Source organism: Cucumis melo, chromosome 4, assembly GCF_025177605.1.
Source record: "Cucumis melo cultivar AY chromosome 4, USDA_Cmelo_AY_1.0, whole genome shotgun sequence".
NCBI lineage: Eukaryota > Viridiplantae > Streptophyta > Magnoliopsida > Cucurbitales > Cucurbitaceae > Cucumis > Cucumis melo.
The window spans coordinates 5975677-5997409 of record NC_066860.1 but is presented as its reverse complement, the minus strand read 5'-3'; the positions used below and the strand labels follow the sequence as shown (position 1 = coordinate 5997409).

At 36.3% G+C, this 21733-nt stretch overlaps 1 protein-coding gene across 4 annotated transcripts; it reads right to left on the bottom strand.

Moving 5' to 3' along the window:
* Positions 1–752: 752 nt before the first annotated feature.
* On the bottom strand, positions 753–18139 carry LOC103503967 (uncharacterized). 4 transcript variants are annotated; one of them, XM_008468371.3, is made up of 16 exons: positions 17873–18131; positions 16985–17196; positions 16215–16351; positions 15971–16081; positions 15768–15869; positions 15551–15659; positions 15259–15459; positions 14838–15006; positions 14611–14689; positions 14431–14524; positions 13790–13886; positions 13439–13532; positions 13031–13103; positions 11084–11257; positions 10873–10995; positions 753–1379 (listed from the first exon to the last, which is right to left on the bottom strand). In XM_008468371.3, the coding sequence occupies exons 1-16, from the start codon at positions 17883–17885 to the stop codon at positions 1218–1220; spliced, it is 1950 nt and encodes a 649-aa protein (XP_008466593.1). In that variant the 5' UTR covers positions 17886–18131; the 3' UTR covers positions 753–1217. The 4 variants fall into 4 exon arrangements, with proteins under 4 accessions (XP_008466593.1, XP_008466595.1, XP_008466594.1 ...); XM_008468373.2 differs by lacking the exon at positions 17873–18131 and adding an exon at positions 17679–17825 and having other exon boundaries at positions 16215–16335; XM_008468372.3 differs by lacking the exon at positions 17873–18131 and adding an exon at positions 17679–17818.
* Between the last annotated feature and the right edge of the window lie 3594 nt (positions 18140–21733).

Here is a 21733-nt window from a genome sequence, read left to right as displayed (position 1 = left end):
TCTTATAGTCGAACTGAGAATGTAGTTGTGCAACTATCTTAAATTGTTAAGTAATAGTTCTCCAATTGACTACCTTTTCCTTCATTCTATGATCTCTTCAATGATTTCTAACTACACAGTATCATCATCCCCCTGACCTTTGAACTTAGCCCCAAATGAATCCAATTTTGTCCCATTTTCTTTTCAATTTGAAAGCCAGTTATCGGAGTAGGTTAGTGTATGGCTCCTACGTGTATAAGTTAGTGGTTTTCGACTTTTCGTTATAGTACTAGGTCCAAACAAATTAGACTCTTGTGTATTTTATTTATTGGGAACATAACTCGACTTAGGTAACACGTATGAGGTTGTCATGCAAATGCAATTCAATCTATTGGTAGTTAACACAATTTTGGTAGGCCTCGACCTCAATTTTATTAATCAACTGTTGGACAAGGGTTCGAGAGCTTTCCAATTTCTCCACGATGCGCTATTGACAACTAATTACTAAGGAGATAGCCAAAAAATACCCCCCCCCCCCCCAAACAGTATTTAAAGCAAGTAAAATATAACCAATGGATTTGGCCCCTAACTAACAATATTCCTTTATGGGCCCACACACATAATACTCATCCACATATCATCCCTTCTTATTTCTACAGGTATACACATTCACTATCGGGTGTCTATCAGATTCGTAATGCCCAAATCAGTAAATAATCTAAGTTCGGGTTAAACAACACAAGGCACAGAAACAAATATTGGCAAAGCTAAAGTAGAGGATGGAGAAGTATTATTTAACCTTTTATTCAATAAAGGGAAAAGGATAATACACTGAAACTCAAGCAAAACACCACAATCTTAGAACTTAAAGTAGGACTATGACTACCGTAGCTAGAAAGGGGTAGCTATAATGCTAACAAGGAGGGGGAAAAAACAGAACTTCATCATCATGCACGATCGTGCAGGTTACTACTGCCTAAATCTAATATTTTATACGCATGTTCTTTGCACAGGGTTGTTCAATATTGACTAGCTACTTGAGAAAGAAATAATGTTGCAGATATTGTACAATAACCGAGAAAGTTACCTCACTTCAAAAAGGGCTTCCAAAAGGAAATATTCAAGTCAGATCCAAACGTGTCAAGAATCTCTCATCTCCAAGTATTTGACGTGTCCTCGACTAAGAACTCCCGCCTGGGAAATCTACAATTTCCACTGTATTTTAACAGGCAATCATATTATGATCGACATAAGTTGAAGACTTCACCCCGCATTAGATCAACTGGCATGTGATCGTGAGTGTATCGTTCAGGTCCTTGATAGACTCCAGTTTTCTCCAAAAGAGCAACCCCCTCGTCCCTACCATATCTTGATGCATAAAGCTTCAGATATTCAATGTCCTAATTGGCATCCAAAACAGATTTCATTAACAGATCCAAGATAAATAAGAATGAGTAGGCTACCCATATATTCAGGCAACTTTTGCAACCTGAACTTCAAGCAATACTATACATTGATGCAATACAGGGGCAATCGTTTGTTCAAAACAAAAAAAAAAAAAAAGGATAATATTGCCAAGGGATTTTCCCCACGTTTGTATTTTGCAAGGTCTACTGCCTACATGAGTTAATATTAAAGAGGTGTTTGGGGCACTGAATTGGTTATTATAGTCTAGTTATTTTTTTTATAAAAATAACAACTTTCATCGAGAACAAATGAAAGAATTTATGAGCATACAAAAAAACTTCCTCCAACTATACAGAATCAAGGTTAAAGGGTAATTACAAAACAACTTCATAATCGGAGCCTGCTGAGAATCATGAAAGCAAATCATGGCCTAAATTTCTCTAACATCCATCTCAAGGCCCTTACACACTCTTCTATTCCTTTCATCCCACAAAACCCAAACAATGGCACATACACTAGCCAGCCAAAGAAAACAACCTCTCCTTGGTCAGCGGACTGAGGTGGAACTCCTCGAAATCTCTGATATATCTCTGTCAAACACACATCAAGTTGATCGATTGAAAAAAAGGAATCTCAAACACGTTTGGCGAAATCACAATACCAGAGAATATGATCCAAGTCTTCCTCCACCTTCCTGAATAGAATACAACAAAAAAGCCAAACCAACGACGGCATCTTCTTAACAAGCCTATCCGGCATGCTAATACAACCATGGAGAACCTGCCAAGTAAAGAATCTCATCTTTCTAGGGATCTTTAGCCTCCAAATCAACGAGGAAATAGACTCTCCCATAGGAGAAGGATTCACTAAACACAAGAAGTAGGGCTTAGACGAAAAGCCATCTAGAGGATTAGGACTCCAAATGCTCACATCTCTCCTCCCATGACGAAAGGGGTGACTCTCAAGAAGAGAAAGGAGGACAACCACATCAACTGTTTTCCTATTAAGGACACAACAGAACCTAAAGGAAAAAGAACAAGAGCCCCCATCCACAAAAGAACATCAGACACAAAATAATATTTAAGAGAATAAACATGAGAGAGAACCACAAAGAGGTCTTTCCCCGACCCTGAAATCTTGCCAAAAATACCTCTCCCATCCCCCACCACAAAATGAACCCAACGAATAAAAACAGGGCGCACTTTCGTAATATCTTTTCAAAGATTCTGGTAACCATCGTTAATCCCGTTTGCCAGCCACTCGAAATGATGGGGGACATCTTTACTACAGTCAATGATTAATATAATTGGAGGGTCATAATAGTTGGTGAGTTATAATAGTATGTGTTTGGAGTTCAAACTAATTTCTTCTAGGTTATAATAATTTGTGCTTGAGATGCAAACTATTTTTATTTGAGTAAGAAATAGTAAACGTGTAAGAGAGTATGGGTGAAACATAGTAAATGGTGTAACTATTGGAATTAGTGGGCTTGCCCATACTGTATTTATTGGAAGATACCCTAATTCCTAAATCTTTTCCGTTTTTATTCTATTGTGTATTCTATTTATTCACCCTCTCATTGTACCTATTATTCATCAGAAAATAATAAAATAACAATATCAATATCATGGTTTTTGTCCTGGTACTCAGGTTTCCACGTAAGCCTAGAGCTAAGCAATAACGAAACCTTAGAAAATAGCATAAGAGAAACCCAGACCGAAATTGCCTCAAGCACCGCCCTATCAAGCCCACGTGCCACCACCGTTTCCTCTCACCGCACAGCCTAGTCTCCTCTATGCATCGTCGTCTTTCCAACCATCATACCCTTCTGGCCAGCCACAGCCCCACCTTCGGACAGCAACCTTCTACCGTAAATCTGTCAAATTTGTACAGCAAGGCTTCGTTGTCGGATGACTTTTATAGCAACCTCTTTTCTATGCTAACGGGACTGACCAACCCCATAACAAATCAGGGTTGAAGCGAGCGAGTCTTCGGTGCATTCCAAACCAACCGAGTTGCCGATGTATTCCAAGAACCCAGTAGCTGTGTTCCCTAATTTGCCTTCGAATTATATAGCTGGCTCTTTGGGATTCTCTACAGGGAATTTTCCACATGAGGAATTAAATGACAATTATTTTTCACGGTCCCAATCAGTAAAGATGTTCCTTGAAGGTCACCACCAGTTTCGGTTCTTAATTAGAGAGACGATTCGTCCTCTACTAGGTGACGCCTTGGAACGACTCTAGAAAGCGAAGGACTCACTCATTCAGTCCATGCTAATTAATAGCATGGAACCTGGCAAACCTTTACTATATGTAGCCACTGCAAAAGATTTGTGGAATACAACTCAGACCCTTTAATCGAAGCGTCAAAATGCCTCTCTATTGTATACTGAGAAAACAGGTCCATGATTGCAAACAAGGCACCCTAGACGTGACTTCCTATTTCAATAAGCTCTCCCTTCTCTCGCAAGATATGGATTTGTACAGGGAGATAGTTTGGGACACACCAAATGATGGTATACAATATACTAAACTTGAGGAGGCTGATCGTATCTATGATTTCTTTGCAGGACTTGATTCCAAATTTGATACTGTTTGTGGTTGTATACTCGAACAAAGACCCCTTCCTTCCCTAATGGGAGTGTGTCTCCAAGTCCATCTTGAAGAAGACCGTACTAATGCCATGGGTGTAATGACTACCCCTGCTATTGACTCTGCTGCCTTTAGTGCCCGGTCCTTAACTCAGGATAATGACAAAAATAATGGGAAATCAATCCCTGTTTGTGAGCACTGCAAGAAATAATGGCACACCAAGGATCAATGTTGGAAACTCCACAGTCGTCCCTCAAGAGGTAAGAAACGGTCCTCCAACGAGAAACAGAAATCAGGACGTGCCCACATTATTGGGACTACCACTATTAGCACTTCTCAATCAACTGGCCCTACTACAAATCAGGCCAAGACTCCTACTTTAGGTGCCATTGGTCAGTCAGGTATGCCTCAACCCCTTGGGCTTATTAGTGTTGATCATACTCGTCGTACCTGGGTCTAACTTATCACCAATAAATCTGAGGTTTCCTCTATTTTCCAAAACTTCTATTACACCATCGAAACACAATTCTATACAAAACTGCAATTCTTCGAAGCGATAATGGTCAAGAATTCCAAAACCATAACCCTAGTGAATTCCTAGCCTCCAAGGGGATTGTTCATCAAAACTTGTGTGCCTATACTCATAAAATGGGGTGGCCGAGTGAAAATAACCTTCATCTTCTAGAAGAAGCCCATTCCCTTATGCTATCTAATTCCCTCCCTTCATACTAGTGTGGAGATGCGATTCTTACAACAACTTATTTAATCAATAGAATGCCTCCTCGTATCCTCTACCTTCAGACTCCCTTAGATTGTCTTAAAGAGTCCTACCACACTACTTGTCTAATCTCTGAAGTTCCCTTTCATGTGTTTGGTGTATCGCTTATGTCCACAATTTCGACCTTAGTCAAACCAAATTTACCTCTCGGGTTCAGATATGTGTGATTGTTGGATATCCCCTTCATTAGCGCGGTTATAAATGTTTTCATCGTCGTCCAGGAAATACTTAGTCACTATGGATGTTATTTTCTGTAAGGATCGACCGTACTTTCCCGTTAGCCATCTTCAGGGGAGAGTGTGAGTAAAAAGTCAAACAATACCTTGAAACTTATTGAACCTACTCCTAGTACCATGTTTGACTTTGATCCTCATCCCAGTAATAATGAAGCTGAACTGGGTCATACAAGGAAAATTGATGAGTATGATCCCTCTCTTGACATTCTCATTGCTATAGGAAAAGGTACCAGGTCTTGTACTGAACATCCCATTTGCAACTATTTTTCCTATGATAATCTCTCACCACAGTTCAGAGCTTTTACAGCAAGCATTGACTCTACCATAATACCGAAAAATATCTACACTGCTTTAGAGTGTCTTGAATGGAAGAATGCTATCATGGAAGAAATGAAGATTCTTGAAAAGAATAAAACTTGGGAGATTTGTGTTTTACCCAAGGGACACAAAACTGTGGGATACAAATGGGTGTTCTCTCTCAAATACAAAGGTGATGGAACTCTTGACAGACACAAGGCAAGGTTAGTTGCAAAGGGATTTACTCAAACCTATGGTGTTGATTATTCAGGAACTTTTCTCCTATAACTTAATTGAATACTGTTAGAGTCCTGATATCTGTTACTGTAAACAAAGATTGGCCTCTATACCAACTGGATGTAAGAATGTATTTTTGAATGGAGACCTAGTTGGGAAGTCTACACAAACCCACTGCCTGGATTTGAAGTCTAGTTTGTCCAACAGGTATGTAACCTCCAGAAATCCCTATATGGTCTGAAACAGTCACCCACAGCATGTGGATTGACAGATTCACTACCTTTGTCAAGTCCCAAAGATACAGTCAATGGCACTCTGATCATACTTTATTTACAAAAGTTTCCAAGACAGGAAAGATTGCAGTTCTGATAGTTCATGTGGATGACATTGTTTTGTTCGAAGATGGTCAGGCAGAAATTAGTCAACTCAAGCAGAGAATGAGTGATGAATTTTAAATTAAGAATTTGGAAAATTTAAAATATTTCCTTAGAATGGAGGTGGCCAGATCGAAAGAAGGCATCTCCGTGTCTCAGAGAAAATACATCCTTGATTTACTAATCGAGACAGAAGATTCTCCCGGACAGCTAAACTAGGTTGACACCCTTTGAGCACCAAAACGTCACATCCCAATTAAGACTAGAAGTAAGGAACAAAAGGCAATGGCAACGAAATTCAACCTAGTACAACAAAACTAAAAAACCAGAGAGAAAACAGGAAAGAAAATAGTGCAAAAACACCATGCATTAGTTACTGAGAAAAAATAAAAGCAAAAGAAGGCATAAAATTAAGCTTCATGGAAATCCAACCTAGAAGGGGAGGGAGCGAAGCTATCCAAAAAGCAGTCAAAGAATGTCACATCAGAAGCAGGCCTAGGGAACTGATTGAGATAGAAAAACTGCCAAGTTGAAACGAAGATCTTGAGTGGGGTAATTTGCAAATTCCTTGTTTAGAGAGCACCAATCAGTTGCATTATCTTGCACTAAATTGAAATTTTCTGATCTTGGTCTTTGCTTATCATGAAAGACCTGTTCATTAAGTTTAAACCACAATTCCGCTAGAAGAGCTTTAAATAAATTAAGCCAAATGAGCCAAGATTTCTTAGATAGAGATGAACCCTCCAATAACTGAAGCACTGAGGAGCAGAGGGAGGCATCAAAGACGCAAACAATATCAAAGATGGAGAAGAAACTATTCCAACAAAAAGAGGAATAAGGGCAAAACAAAAAAGATGAAGCAATGACTCATTAGCATTCATATAGAGAGGGCAAACCGAAGGCTGGAGGTGCCTGCTAGGGGACTTCTTTTGGAGAACTTTTGCACATTTTAGGGACCCATAGAGCATAATCCACAATAGAATGTTCACTCCCCGAGGACAGCTTGATTTCCACAAGGCTTTAAAGAGTCTTTTATCCATTGGGGAGGCAGAAATCAGGTGGCTTGAGAGAGATTTTACTGAGAATCTTCCTTGCTGACCAATTGACAAAACCTTATAATCATCATAATCGAACACTTTTTATGGCACAAGGAGAGCTAATAAGGAACTTGAAGGGTGCTATTTCCTCTTCTTTCAAGCTTCTTCTGAGGGAGAGGGACCAAGAAGCACCTATTGATTCCACGAATACCCAACCAACATTTCTAGAACTCCATATTAATTTTATAAGGACAGAATTGATGACTTCCATTTTTTATTCTTGGATGAAAACAATATCCAAATTATGATTTTTTATGAATTTCTTCAAGGCTGCTCTTTTTGTGATGTTATTTAACCCCTTGTGTTCCAAGAAATTATCTTCATTAGGCTAGATGAGAGGGAGGAGGACTTATCAATCTTTCATTAAACCAAAATGATGCCACAATCATTAACTAAGGGCAGCAAATTCTTAGGCAACACCGAGGGAACTTTGAAGGGAATAGGGCCGGCTTTATCAAATAGAGTGGAGAGGTCTGCCCCTTCAATTTCTTCATTACTCTTGCGATTAAAACCATTTGGGAAGCCCAAGGGCTCCTCACTACTGACACTAAGTGGTGACTCCAAGGTCTTGGAGGGTAGTTTTTCAATGGCAACACGACAAGAGGAGCCTCGCATCAAATTAACTTTAGAGTTAAAATTGGAGAGTTTTGAGTATTTAAAGTGCCTGGTAGGAGAGCCTAAGATTACGGACCTGGAAAGGCAATTAGAAGTCTGGATTTTGGAGCTGCAAAACTCCAAAAGGTCTGGATTGTTTGCTGAAATAGAAGGCTCTGAACTGTGAATCCAAGAGGGGGCTGAAAATGGTATTTTGATGTTATATCCTCCATTCGACTTAGACTTCAACAAGGCAATCCATAAATTATTAAAACATGTATGCTTTTGAAGCATTATAATGCTTCAGAATCTTTGGAGCTTGAACCTAGAGGGATTTGTCACCGTTTGAAGATTTGGTCTTGTTACAGAAACTAGAAACTGAAGGAGAAGGATCTGTGGAGGCCAGATTTGGAAATTGTTGTTGGTTGGAGGGAAAACCGTTATCATTAATTACTCTTGAGGAAATTTCATAATTTTGCATGATAGTAATTACGGGGGGGTTTTCTTTTTTCTCTCTCTACTTAAGTTTACAGCTGCCAAATTGATGGGAATTAAGTTAAATTCTGTGGGCCCTAATTGCTTTTGGAGACAGTTGTGACCTTTAGGAGTGTCATTAATTAAAGGTGAAGACTTCAGGTTCCCGCCCAATAGAGTTGGCTGCCACCTGTAAACTAGAATCTTTCATCTTCTCTGTCACCGGAGAGGTGGCCGGAAAATGTTGCAGAGGTTGAAAAGGGTTTCTACTTCTCGATAAAGTTGCAAAAACCGATCTTGGAACACTAAGTACGAGTGGAAAGGAGGAGAGATCACACCCCTCATCAGGCAATGCTTCTCTTATTCTCAGTCGGTCTATGGAATTTTAGAAAACATCTTGCACATTGGGGGGATTTTCAGAGAATGTAGGGTTGTAAAACTCAAAGTCTCCATAAGGTAAGAAGACGTTTCCTCTCTTTAGGTTTGAAATTTCAATCGTTGCGGAAACAAAACTACACAAGTAGTTCTTCTTGACCTGAATATGAGCTTTACTACAATTTCTAAGATTGAGGGTTTCAGTGGCTATTTCTATAAAGCCTCCAAAATGAAATCCAATTGCTTTGAAAATACTTCTACACCAGAAATCAAGGGTAAGGTTCTTAGCTTTAAGCCAACCTCCATAACCTTTCAACACTAGTGGTTTACTATGTTTCAAGTTGTCCCATTTTTCAAATTTAAGGTGGAAATTACCCCACGCCTGCCATTTACCTTCTGCACCTATGAGGTCACTAAGGGAGCCTTGATCAAGACTGATAAGGGCATTGTCATCATAAATTTCCGAATCGATCACCAATCATTAGAAGCAAATAGTTTCAAAATAATCCAAAGGTTATCAAAATTAAGCTTAGCCACCTCATGGTTTTTAATTAATCAATGTTTTTTAATTGAGGGGGTATGACGAACGGAGACCTGAGTAGTACCTTTAAGGTTGGAAGTTGGGTTTCCAAACCTTGATACTGTTTGGTTGGAGATTTTGGATTTTGACCATAGCAACGTAACTTTTTTTTCTACCAAAGGTTGGAAGGGAGCTTTAGTAGAAATGTCTGAGAACCATCTGGAGTAGTCAACTATATCAACATACTTTTTCAACATTTTACAGAATGAAGACCAGCCTTGCATATCAACTCCTGAGCAGATTCTAAGTGTAGAGTGACCTCTTGAACAAGGCCAAATGTCGCAACTAAGGATCCAACCCGATTTGGCTTGGAACTTGAAGATCTTCAGTCACCCTTCGTCAAATTCACCATCTTTCTCGAAGAAGCGGTCTGCTAGATTATATGAGGAGATCTGAAATGGTAAGCAAAGTCCATCGAAGTTGAGCTTCAGAGATTGATATGGAATTGTTAGCTTCCACATCTTCAATAAAAGAAGTCTTTGTTCTCTTTCCAAAGACAATAATGTAATTGATTAACTTTGTAGCAAACAATTTCCATGTTGAGGGGCTCATTGGAGAGGCCTGGCTAAACCAAGGAGGATAGTAAAGGAGGAGAGAGGAGAGAGGAAAGAGGAGAGGAGAGAGGGGAGAGGGAAGAGAACTTACCTTTTTTAGGGGATGTTGTCTTCTTGAAACTCTTATTGAATTCAATTGTAAACTAAGAAACTTTGATGATCAAGTTCCAATTGATAAAGAATAATATTAGCGCCTTGTGGGTAAATTGATTTACTTATCCCATACTTGTCTTGATATTTCCTTTGCTATGAGAGTTGTCAACAAGTTTATGTAGGCTCTCTATGAGGAACACATGGAATCTGTCAACCGAATTCTGAGATACTTGAAAATGACACCTGATAAAAGGTTGATGTATAGAAAGAGAGACAGAAAGACCATTAAGGAATATACAGACTCGGACTGGGCATGGTTTGTTGTTGACAGACAGTCTACTTTCGATTATTGCACCTTTGTCTAGGGCAATCTAGTAACTTGGAGAAGTAAGAAGCAAAGTGTTTTGGCCAGAAGTAGCACGGAGGCCGAATACCAAGCTATGAGTTTGGAAATATGTAAGAACATTTGGCTCCAGAAAGTCCTGTCTGATCTTCATTATGAGTGCGAGACACCATTGAAGCTTTTTGTAATAATAAAGTCGCTACTAGTTTTGTTAACAATTCAGTTCAACATGATAGAACTAAACATGTTGAGATTGATCGGCATTTCATCATAGAAAGACTTGAGAGTGGGAGCATATGCATTCCCCACATCCTTTTGAGCTAACAAGTTGCTGATGTTCTCACCAAGAGGCTTCTCAGACCAAACTTCGACTTTTGTGTTAGCAAATTGGGTCTCGTTGATATTTACATCCTAACTTGAGGGGAGTGTTAGAACTAGTGGGCTTGGCCCATAGGGTATTTATGGGAAGATTTACCCTAATTCCTAAATCTTTTCCTTTTTTATTATATTGTGTATTTTATTTATTCTCCCTCTCATTGTACCTATTATTCATCAGAAAATAATAAAATAACAATATCGTGGTTTTTCTACTGGTACTCAGGTTTCTACGTAAGCCTAGTTTTTCGTGTTTACTGCTTTCAACAGTAACAAATAATAAGTACGATAGCGGATAGTGTTTTAAAATAGTATTTACTCTTATAAATAGTTGTACACACCACTATTATAGTGTAGTGGTGTCCAGAACATGGGTGAGGTATAACAACCCACTCCACTAACTTCTAGTTGGTGCCCCAATCAATCCCTAAGATACCTATTATAATGCAAGGTCAAATTTAGCATCTAATGGGAGTTAAAATCACCTGCAAACCGCTAAGAAGACGCTCTAGTCTTACTGAAGCAACTGGCTCATGTGAAGATGAGAAAACCTCCCCAGGGTAGAAAAGCACTCCATCTCCAGGAGGTAGGCCTCGCCTGAATCTTATCTACTCAGAGTATCAATAGAGATTTATTAGGAAAGCATGTAACACGTTCCTTCATCACTTGAGAGGTTTTACAGCTAGGCTAGTTTACCTCTGCACTCGGAACCATTGCCTTCTCATAACAGTTTGCACCCCAATAAAGAAATCCAGTCCCGCCTTCTTTCCATACACGCCACATGACAGCACGATGTTGGGTACCTCGCATACCAAGGTGCCAATTTGGATGGGGATCACCTGGTCCCATGCAGACATATGTCCACCATTCCTGCCAGAAATGTAAAGTTATCCTCAGCAGAGACCTATGCAGAAGGACTTCAACCTTCAGACCACGAGAGGATAGCAACCAATTTAAAGAGAACTGAAATAGAATATTCATTGATGCCTGAATCAGTGATACACTAAAGAATGAACAAAAACATTTCATGCATTGAGAATTAACTTTTTTAGAAGAAACATCTCTTTAATCAATGAAATATGTGAAACCTAGATTAAAACGAACATTTTTAACTTGGAGACTAAATAAGACAAGATTTAATGAGAAAAACGGTGCTCTGAAAGAATACAAGCAGTAGATAAGACCAACTCCCTAAACTTGTCCAAGGAGGAAAAGGAGTGTCGCAAAAGGCGACCATTATGTTTACACCAAATGGCCAAAGGAAAGCACGCTTAAGAGTCATTCAAATCATCTTTTCAGTACCACCAAAAGGATCTCCCAACAAAAAAGACGTTATCACATCACTAGATACCAGAAGCAAATGAGCAACGCACAAATAAATGAGTTGGAGATTCAAACTAGCATTAACACATACACCAAGGAGAGAGACATATCTGTTTGCAATCTAGATTTTGGTTGACTATCTAAAATTTTTTTATGTTTTCCAGATTTATTGAGTTCTGCAAGTATATTTTTTCGAAAACTATTTCCGGATATTGTGATCAGTGTATCCAGATGTTTAATTTTAAATTTTAAAATGGATAATTATATTAAGAAAAGATTCAAACATTTAGAAATGTAGTATTTTGTATAAACTCAACTCATTTTTTCAAATTAAAATATGCATCACGTAATTTATTATAAATTACATAACATTACAAAATAATAATTATACAAAAAGTTTTAATTAAAACATCTACACGGATTAATTAATAGTAGTTTATATTCAACTAGTTTTATGATTTATAAATATAATATCAAACACATTTTAAATAATTCAATTCCTCACTGTGTGGTCAAACACATATCTAAAAGCATAATATACGACCTTGTTTTCACGGCCAAAGAGACCCTTAAAAGCACTTACTTAGAATCAGTCATCAACTCTTGTTTACAAACTGTAAGCACCAGGAATCTTGAAACAACTCAAAACAGAATTGGAAGCAGTAATTTAAAGGAAAATTATTGAAATTTTGCTATATTTTGTGAAGATGAGAAAACCTCCCCAGGGTAGAAAAGCACTCCATCTCCAGGAGGTAGGCCTCGCCTGAATCTTATCTACTCAGAGTATCAATAGAGATTTATTAGGAAAGCATGTAACACGTTCCTTCATCACTTGAGTTGTTAGGGTATTTAGCTAGGAAAGCAGTAATTTAAAAATGTCCCTAATTTAAATGACCAAACATCCCTGGCAAAATAATAGGAGTCTCATTAGGGTATTTAGCTAGGAAAGTTGCTGAGTAAATTATTATACGTAGAGGGGGTGGAAAAAGATGAAAGTCCTATCACAGAAACCTAGCGATAAAGAAAGTAAGTGAGAAAGTCATGGAGCCTCATCACAAATGGTGCAGAGTTACACGGCCTTACTTGAACAAGATAAGATATGTTTTATATATTGTACAACTGTATCTTTGAGTTATAAATAATAAAAGCAAACATAAATCAAATACAAAGCCCTGAATGTATTCAATTGACATCTTCTATTAAACAAGAGATTGACCATAAATGTACAACTTCATAGATACTGATAAATGGGAATTTTGAAATCGTAAATAGAACATGACACTAAATACATTTAGGGACATGATTTCAGATCATCATTACCTCACCCTTCTCTGGTTGTAATTCAGCAATTATATCCTTGACCAGATCCTCTCGATTACCAAGCACCCATTCACTGTACAATCAAAATAAAAATAAAGAACAAAAGTTCTTTGATGTTAAACAACTTAGTGTTAATGGTGAAAAAACGATCACAAGACTGGAGGAAGACCGTCAGATTTTGATAAGGCAACAAGATATAATTTTATGTTGGAGTGGCTAATCACTGTAAAAATGTCAACTTAGAACAGGCAGCAGAAACTAGTCCAACCTACAACAACCTGGCCTGTGAAATATATTATATATTCACCTCCCATTACACTCATTACTGCTACAAGACACGTTAATTCTTTGATTTGTTCCTTCCATTTTTATGTATCTTACTCCCTCCACTTACAATTAAAGTATTACCTTGTGCAATAAATTTGTGTATGTGGGCGCAAGAAACTTGGAACCTTCACAAATGCTTCAAACGTAGTAGGTGCAAGAGGTGCATCACTGGGTCCTGCAAAAAGTAAACCGAAAATTAAATTCATGATTATGTATTCCAACGAAAAACTCTGGATCAAATCCTCAAGAGCCAAAACTTCAGTCACAATGAGATTGATGTATGAATACTGTCAATGAAAACTCTCATCTATCATTCCCGTATCGTGCAAATTATTAATCTAGCAAGAAACTTTGTGTACTCACTCTGAAAATTGTAATCTATGTTTGCAATAGAATGAATAGACCAAACAAAAACAAGAGCATGTTTCATACCACAATAGTATGTTGTCAATACACGAGCATCAGGAGCATAAGCACGAATCTCGCTAGACATACTGCGAACAGAATCAAAATGTTCCATATTCAATGGCTGCCACAGAAAGTTTTGAAGTGGTAAGCTTTATGGAAGAAGAAAAGAAAAAATGTATTGAAGATTCATTTAATCAGTCTAATAGATTTATCAGACAAAATCATTTAAAATGATCATATTTCGCTGGCCTACAAGACCACAGCTGTATTAAACATGGAACGTTAACTTTAAAATTTATAACAATTTAATCTTTGCCATAAAAAATTCCATCAAAACTACTTGTCATGTTATGAAATGACTTAGCTTTCGTAGTTTATAGCTGCATTTGATCTCCAATTGATTTATCAATCCACATATTAAGAAAATTCATTAAATCCTTACTGTATTTCTCAAATAGACTTAAGTGTTACAAATTTTTAATTGATATTGAAGTTCAAGGAGAAAATTATTTGGACTAAAGGACTAATTTATTGTTTCCACAAAAATATTGGGACCAATGTTTTTTAACATAATTGTTAAATCTCTAAAATGAATATCATTCCAACATGCTATAGACGGTATAGAACGAGTATGGGTTGCATTTGGGCGACTACAACATAAATACCTCATCCCACAGGTAAAAATAAGCTTTCTTCCAGTGCGTCTTTGTCCTCAATATCTCAACTTCTCTTTGCAAGTAATCTTTTGCCGCATCACCACTGTGGCATATCAAGTTGGTGGAAGTTCATCAGTTTCGATCTCAAACATACCTGGCATAAGTGAATGGAGGAAACTGAGAATTTACCCAAAGACTGCTCTATATGGTACAGCATAAGCTGATAGTCGTGGGTCCGAAAAATATTCATCTGACTTTGGATGATCAGCTATATAGGAATAAAAGAGTAAGCTAACATCAGATTAAGAAAGCAGCAAACAGTAATATACCATCAGAAAGTTAGAACAATCAGAAGTCATCAAATGTTGCAACGTGATAACATATCATATAGTTCCTGGTTTGTTTCGTCATTATACCTGGCCAGGGGCAGGTGTAAGTTAAAACACGCATGCCATCACCCCATCTGCAGAAATATGGACTGATTCTATATTGAAGAAGCCATTTAAAATGATCATCCAATGCCTCAAACCACTCATCAGTACCATGTTCAACGCCAAAACGATCTTCAATTACAGTATCGGATACCTAACTAATAGTTAAGAATTGAAAGCAAAATTTTTCTGGCATGTATCTAACTGTCTTCACTCCTTGTTGCATAGAAAGCTAAATAAAATAAAACAAATCCCCCAAACTCTGAGGCTCTCAGTAGGATATTAAGAAAATTTTATTTCAAATAGGAGGACCATGAGATACCTAGATATATGTTTTAAGTCCATCTAAAAACTTGTATTGATTTCCAAACAGTAGTAACTTATCTTTTATATACAGCAAGGATACACCAATTACGGCAGGAAGTGAAGGAGTAGCAGGTATTGTGAAGTCCCAAACCGTCAACATTATCTTTACACGAACTGAAAGGTTCGAAAAGGCATCTTCATCCATCACATCAATTGAACCATTCTCAGAATAAAATTCAGAAAATGATGGGGAGAGAATAACTCTTTTTAAAGAAGCAGTTGCAGATTTCACTCTTTCTACCTAAAAAGACAATGTTTCATACAAGCTGCTTAAATGCCAGCAAACATGACACGTTATTTATAACTATTAGAATGGTAGATCCACAACCTACCATTTCCTCCAGTGGCTTCTCATCAACAATTTCCATAATATCCAGACAGCTCTTAAGTTCCTTGTATATTTCATGCTTCTCAGCTCTGCCAAGGTACTGTGTTGAAGATCTGATGCAGTTTAGAGCATTTATCAGTAAGTCAAACATCAGACTGCACACATGAAATAATAGTGAAAAGCTTTCACAGTTTTTGAGCTGTAGAATTGAACGGACTCACTCTGCATCTGTTTTTATAGCAGTGATGATGATTTCTCCCTCGTATTGACCTGGGGGTTGCATATTTGGAACGTCAATGGAAACCCAAACTGCAGTAGTTTCTCTGCAACATTATATATCATTGCAGAGTCAGACAAAATTGACCCATCATTTTTACACGACATAACATAAAAGATCCCAATCCAAAACATAAGTCGTCAATACCCTGGAAGAAGGTTTATTTGACTAACTGGAAGATCAAGTGGGACAAGGGCATCTGGAACACCTAATATGGGAACCACACGCCTTAACCTCAATGATTGTCCGACAACTAACCTGCACACAACCACTTCTGGATGCTTATGAGAAAAATATGAATGGAATAACGCAGTTCTGGATTGCGTATAAGAAGAATATGAATGAAATAACGCATGAAACTGTGTCTGAATAATTGCCTAGTGGCACTAACCGATCGCCAGATGTGGAGCATAAATCACCAGAAAAAACCTGCACAATTCCAGCCACCGCAGAAGCGCCCCAGGATATTTTTGGACGCATAGCAATTTGAACACTTTCCCTCTCATTTCTAGCTGCCAAAAGATTTATCTGAAAAGATAAGACTAAACTTAAAATTCCATGATTGATGCACAAGAAGTAGTAAAATATTTCAAACAACATCATGATAAAAGAAAACTCCAAAGAACATACAAATATTAGGAACATTCAAATATTTTAACCCTCGTAGTCACAATGCCACATCTTAAGGTCAAATCCTCACAATAAGCGGTTTTCAGAATTACCAGTTGTCAGATCCAATCATTTGATAAGAAATAAGCAAACGAGGTGTTTCATGTTTCTCTATATTATGGTTATAGGAAAACAAGTGAATACTAGCATCAAATTTCAATTACTCGTTTCTATTTTATTAGTTGGATTAACAAAGACATTATCCCGTGAATTAAGAATGTTCATTATCTAAGACTAAGTTTTTTAACTAGTGAGTTAGTTAATGAACAAATAGTCTGTAGGATTCAGAATGTAAACAGTCTCCAAAAAAGAACTAGAATTTCAATAACTCATACCATGGTGGCATCGCCCTAAGCTCCCCAAACCCACCCCCAACAAAAAAAAATCATCCACAAACTTAAAACTCATTACGTGTTAAGAAATACAGTCTTCTGGCTTCCATTAAAACCAATAGTAGGAAGAAGAAACTAATTACATATCTTTCGTACTTACAGTTTCTAAACGTCGAGGCATTTCCTGAGGTCCAACATTGGTCGTGCTTGGCATGCACCACACATCTACTAGATCAGCTGTAGGAACTTCTGTGGGATCAATAGACCTTTTAGGAAGAGTTGATGTGTGTAAGGTGCCATCATTCCATCCATAAGCAGTTCCTCCTCCTGCAACGCCCTCAACTGGGGGCACGATAATGCCCTGAGGATTCCCTGATAGCGGAATAAACAATCATGGTGTCAAACAACCAAAATTAAGGCAATAACCATAACATTTTTGTTTTAGAACGCCAATACTCGAGCATTCATCGCAGAAATTGAACTCTAAGAGGCATCAGAAATCCTCCATCAAGTTTTGACACTACCAAAAACCAGAAAACTAGATAATTCTACAGAATCTGACAGTTTATATGTAAAAGAAAATCACCAATTTAATTGCCAAACATCAAAAACTAGTTCCAAACGAAATATAAAGTCTAACAAGCAATTTTCCAATAACTCGACGATGCTCCAATAAACTGCTAGTGAAGTTAACATACGCCACTGTATGTAAGAGGCTAGGCTATAAGCTGAAGTAGATAAACCGCCTTAAAAATTCACTCGATTAAGAGCATGAACTGAGGACTATATTCTAGTAAAGGCAGAAACAAACACATGACACCCTAAACTCATGGCAAATAAATCGATATTCAAACCTTCCTTGCCAATAACAATGGTGGACGTCCTAATCCTAATTTTCTCGTCTCTCTTTCCGCCATTCTCTTACTTCAGTTTATGTGGAGATCGTCGCGGATCGTAAATGGGGAAAGGAAACCATTAAAGCACCGGATTAAGGAAAGCGCCATAGATCAAATTCAAGAGGGAAGTGAAGGCAATGGCTATTACTAACCGGTGTTGTCCATTTGCAGAGACGCCCGAGGTATAGAGCTCACAAATTGTAGGGATTGTAAAGCGTTTTCCAGTCCAGTTTGAGATTATGAAGAGGAAAATCAACGGAAAGAGAAGATCGCACTCCAAAAACTATGAAGGATTGGGTTGGCAATTATGAGAAGGAAAGACGAAGAAACGGGTAACTGGTATATCAAACTTCTTCGCTTTGCCTTGTCCCCATATATTTCCCATTCATCGCGCGATAAAATTGTTCGCACAACATCGGTGTCGTCCGATTTTTTACTTTTAATTACAGCTGTGATATGTAAAGACGTGGCATGTAAGGTGTAACACGTATGATCGATCAATGATGTACGTCATTGGAGAAATAGTCTACACTAACCTCTGTAACAACATTTCACATTACTAAAATACCTCAGCTCCCTTTCAGTGAAATCTCAAGTTTTGAATCTATGGTTTTGGGCACGCTTCGGAATTGGATATTAAAGTTTTGAATTTTCCATTCCCCCATATAATTATATCTTAACAATTGCTTTAGAAACCAACAATTTGGCTTGATCAAGAAGTTTAGTGGGATGCTACCATCTCTATTGCTAATTTGGCCAAAGTTTTAGAAACCTCTCCCAACCTCGTATTCGCAGAATCCACGACTGTGAAGATAAATAAGTCTTTCTCTATTAAATTGGTTTAGAAGTAAAATTACATGCTATTGACCCAATAAACTGTCATATAAATTATCAACACACCAAAACAGAAGAACATATATGTACTATAAATTCCAGTCCGACGAATTCACGTTAAATTTATTCATCTTAGTGCTTGAATTTTGAGAGATTGTTTCTTAAGATAGAACAAAACACCTTTCTTCTAAGAGTAACACCCCGACTAGAAGATCGATGAACGAAATTTTATGAATCTACCAAACGTCAAGATTGTGGATAATGAATAGAAAATTGTTTGGAAGAAGACAAATGATTATGGAAATTGATCAAATCTTGAACCAAATAGAGAAGACCATACTTACAGACTTATTCTTGGTTATTCGAAAAGTCATGTCCTTTTCACAAATTTAGTTATTAATATTTTTCATGGATCGGTGCATTCACTAATACATCCATTCATGAAGATCCACAAACAATAACCATTTATTCCAACACAAATAGTAGTTTGCGTGAACTTTTTATGAAATCTCATAATAAATGCCCTCATCTCGATTGAAATTGTATTTGGATATTAGGAAACATATAGTTTAAACATATATTTTTGGAAAACTTTTGTAAATGTAACAAAACATCAAATTATTTACGGCATGTATAACAAAATCCATAAACTTAGCCATTTTCTAAATATTCAAGGTTTGTCCTTCAATCTTTCTTTTCTTCCTCACGATTTGTTTCCTCATGCGATTTCGTTTTTCTTCTTTCCTTTTTTTTTCATCGACAATTTCTTTCCATCATTTTTCTTATTTTTCAATTCTTTATTTACGTCGTTTAATCTTTCCATCGTTTTTCTTCTTTTACTATTTTTTTTTTCGTTTTTCCATCATCTTTCTACTTTTTTTTCGCTGCGATCTCTTTCCATCGTCTTTCTTCCTTTTCTTTTTTTTACGTCGTGTACAAAAAATAGCAAAATCAAAAAAATCGTGTATAAAGAATCTTGAAAAAAAAAATCATTTAGATTGGAGTAGCCAAATGTAAACTATTGTGTAAAAAAGTAAACGATCGTATAAAAAAAATAAAAGATTGTGTATAAAGAATCTTGAAAAAAAATTATTTAGATTGAGTAGCTAAATGTAAACGATTGTGTAAAAAAGTAAACGATCAATTAAAAAAAATAAAAGATCGTGTATTAAGAATCTTGAAAAAAAAATCATTTAGATTGAGTAGCCAAATGTAAACCATTGTGTAAAAAAGTAAACGATCATTTAAAAAAAATAAAAGATCGTGCATAAAGAATCTTCAAAAAAATCATTTGGATTGGGGTAGCCAAATGTAAACGATCATGTAAAAAAAAAAGTAAACAATCGTGTAAAAGAAGAAAACCATCGTTTAAATTTACCAAAATAATTAAAAAAATCGTGTACCAAATTTAGAAAAAAAATCGTGTAACCAAATTTAAACATAACCAAATTAAACGATATGTAACAAAATTAAACGATAGAATTAAAAAAATAAATTGTAACCATATTTAAATTATCGCGTATAAATTGTAGCCATATATAAACGATCGCATATAAATTGTAGTCATATCTAAAGGATCGCATATAAATTGTAGTCATATTTAAACGATCGCATATTAAACAATAATCAAATCTAAACGATCACAGATATATTACGCGTGCGTTGTTGACAGTGTGGTAGACGGAACATTTTTGGTATTTTACACGGTAGGCTTCTGGACCTTCTCCGTTTTTGAATTGTTTTATGGAGTGTAAATATTTTGCCGCTTTTTTAAATTTTTGAAAAGAGCCATATATTTTTCTCTTTCTTAAATAAATAAATATTATATATTTTTCACACATTTTCACTTTTTATTTATTACCATTTATCAATAACACAAAAAAAAGATAAAAAAAAAAGATTTTGTTTTCTTGATTACAAATCGAACTGAAAAGAAAAAAAAAATAATTATTACATATGTACTTGCAAAGACGGGGTCTAATAAAATATATTCTTTTCTCTAATCTCTCATTCTACACTTCCATACTTATCTTCTTCTTCCTTATCTTCTTCCACATTTTCATACTTATTGTTTAATTCTCAATGGTTGTAACACATTTTCATTTTCTGTATTTTAAGTTTGTTGTTGTTTGTGAATAGTGATCCATTTGATTTCTTCCAACTAGTTGAACAATGGGGTCCAAACAAATGTAATGACGCTCTTGGCACCCAGTGCCATGCTAACCTCAAATCCAAATTCACTATTCATGGGTTAAGAAGGCTAACATTTCAACTGTCCAATTTTCTTATGCTATTTTTTTCTATCTTTAGCATTTTAAACATTGGTTCAACATGCTTTTGTTTTATTTTAGATTACTACATTTGAAACAAAACTAAATGCATATTGGCCAGATGTAATAAATGGGTTGTTTGGGGGAAGGGTTGGGTTATGAAATAGTAGTGTTATGATAAAACTAGTGTTATGATAAACCTAGTTTTATCATAACCTTTATTTGGGGAAAAAGTTTATAAATGTAGTTTTATGATAAGAGGTGTTTGAGGGAAGGGTTATGTGGGAAGGGTTATGAACAAGATGTGTTTGGGGAAGGGTTATGTAAGTAGGTTTATGAGGATTTTATGATAAGATGTGTTTGGGGGAGGATTATGTTGGTAGGGTTATGAATATTTTTTTACATATTATTTTTTTTTTAATTCACGTTGTACATATACCAAATAAATTATTATTGCATATTTTTTATTATGAAAGCGTCGAACCCCTCTTATTGCATATTATTTTTTTCTATGTCTAATGTTATTAAATTAGTAAATACAGTTGACCAATTTCGAAATAATATGTTAAGAAATTGTACTAATTTTATTCTAAGTTATTTTTTTACAAATACAAACTGGTTATTGTGTATTTGTAATTAGCAATAGCATCATACATTTGTTTTTAACATATTTAATTACGTGGTCTAACGCATACGTCCATATTTATATTCATTAATTAAATTACTTATTGCATAGCACTTGAACGTCATATTGTTCGAATTGTTACTATTTGCCTTAATTTGAACGAAACATTTTAAATCGAATTAAAGGGATGTAGAAGGGACAAAAAGAAAACATATGTATAAACAGGTTACAAATCATACAGGGATCCAAGTACTGTAGATACGACAAAAAAAAGTTTGCTAAAA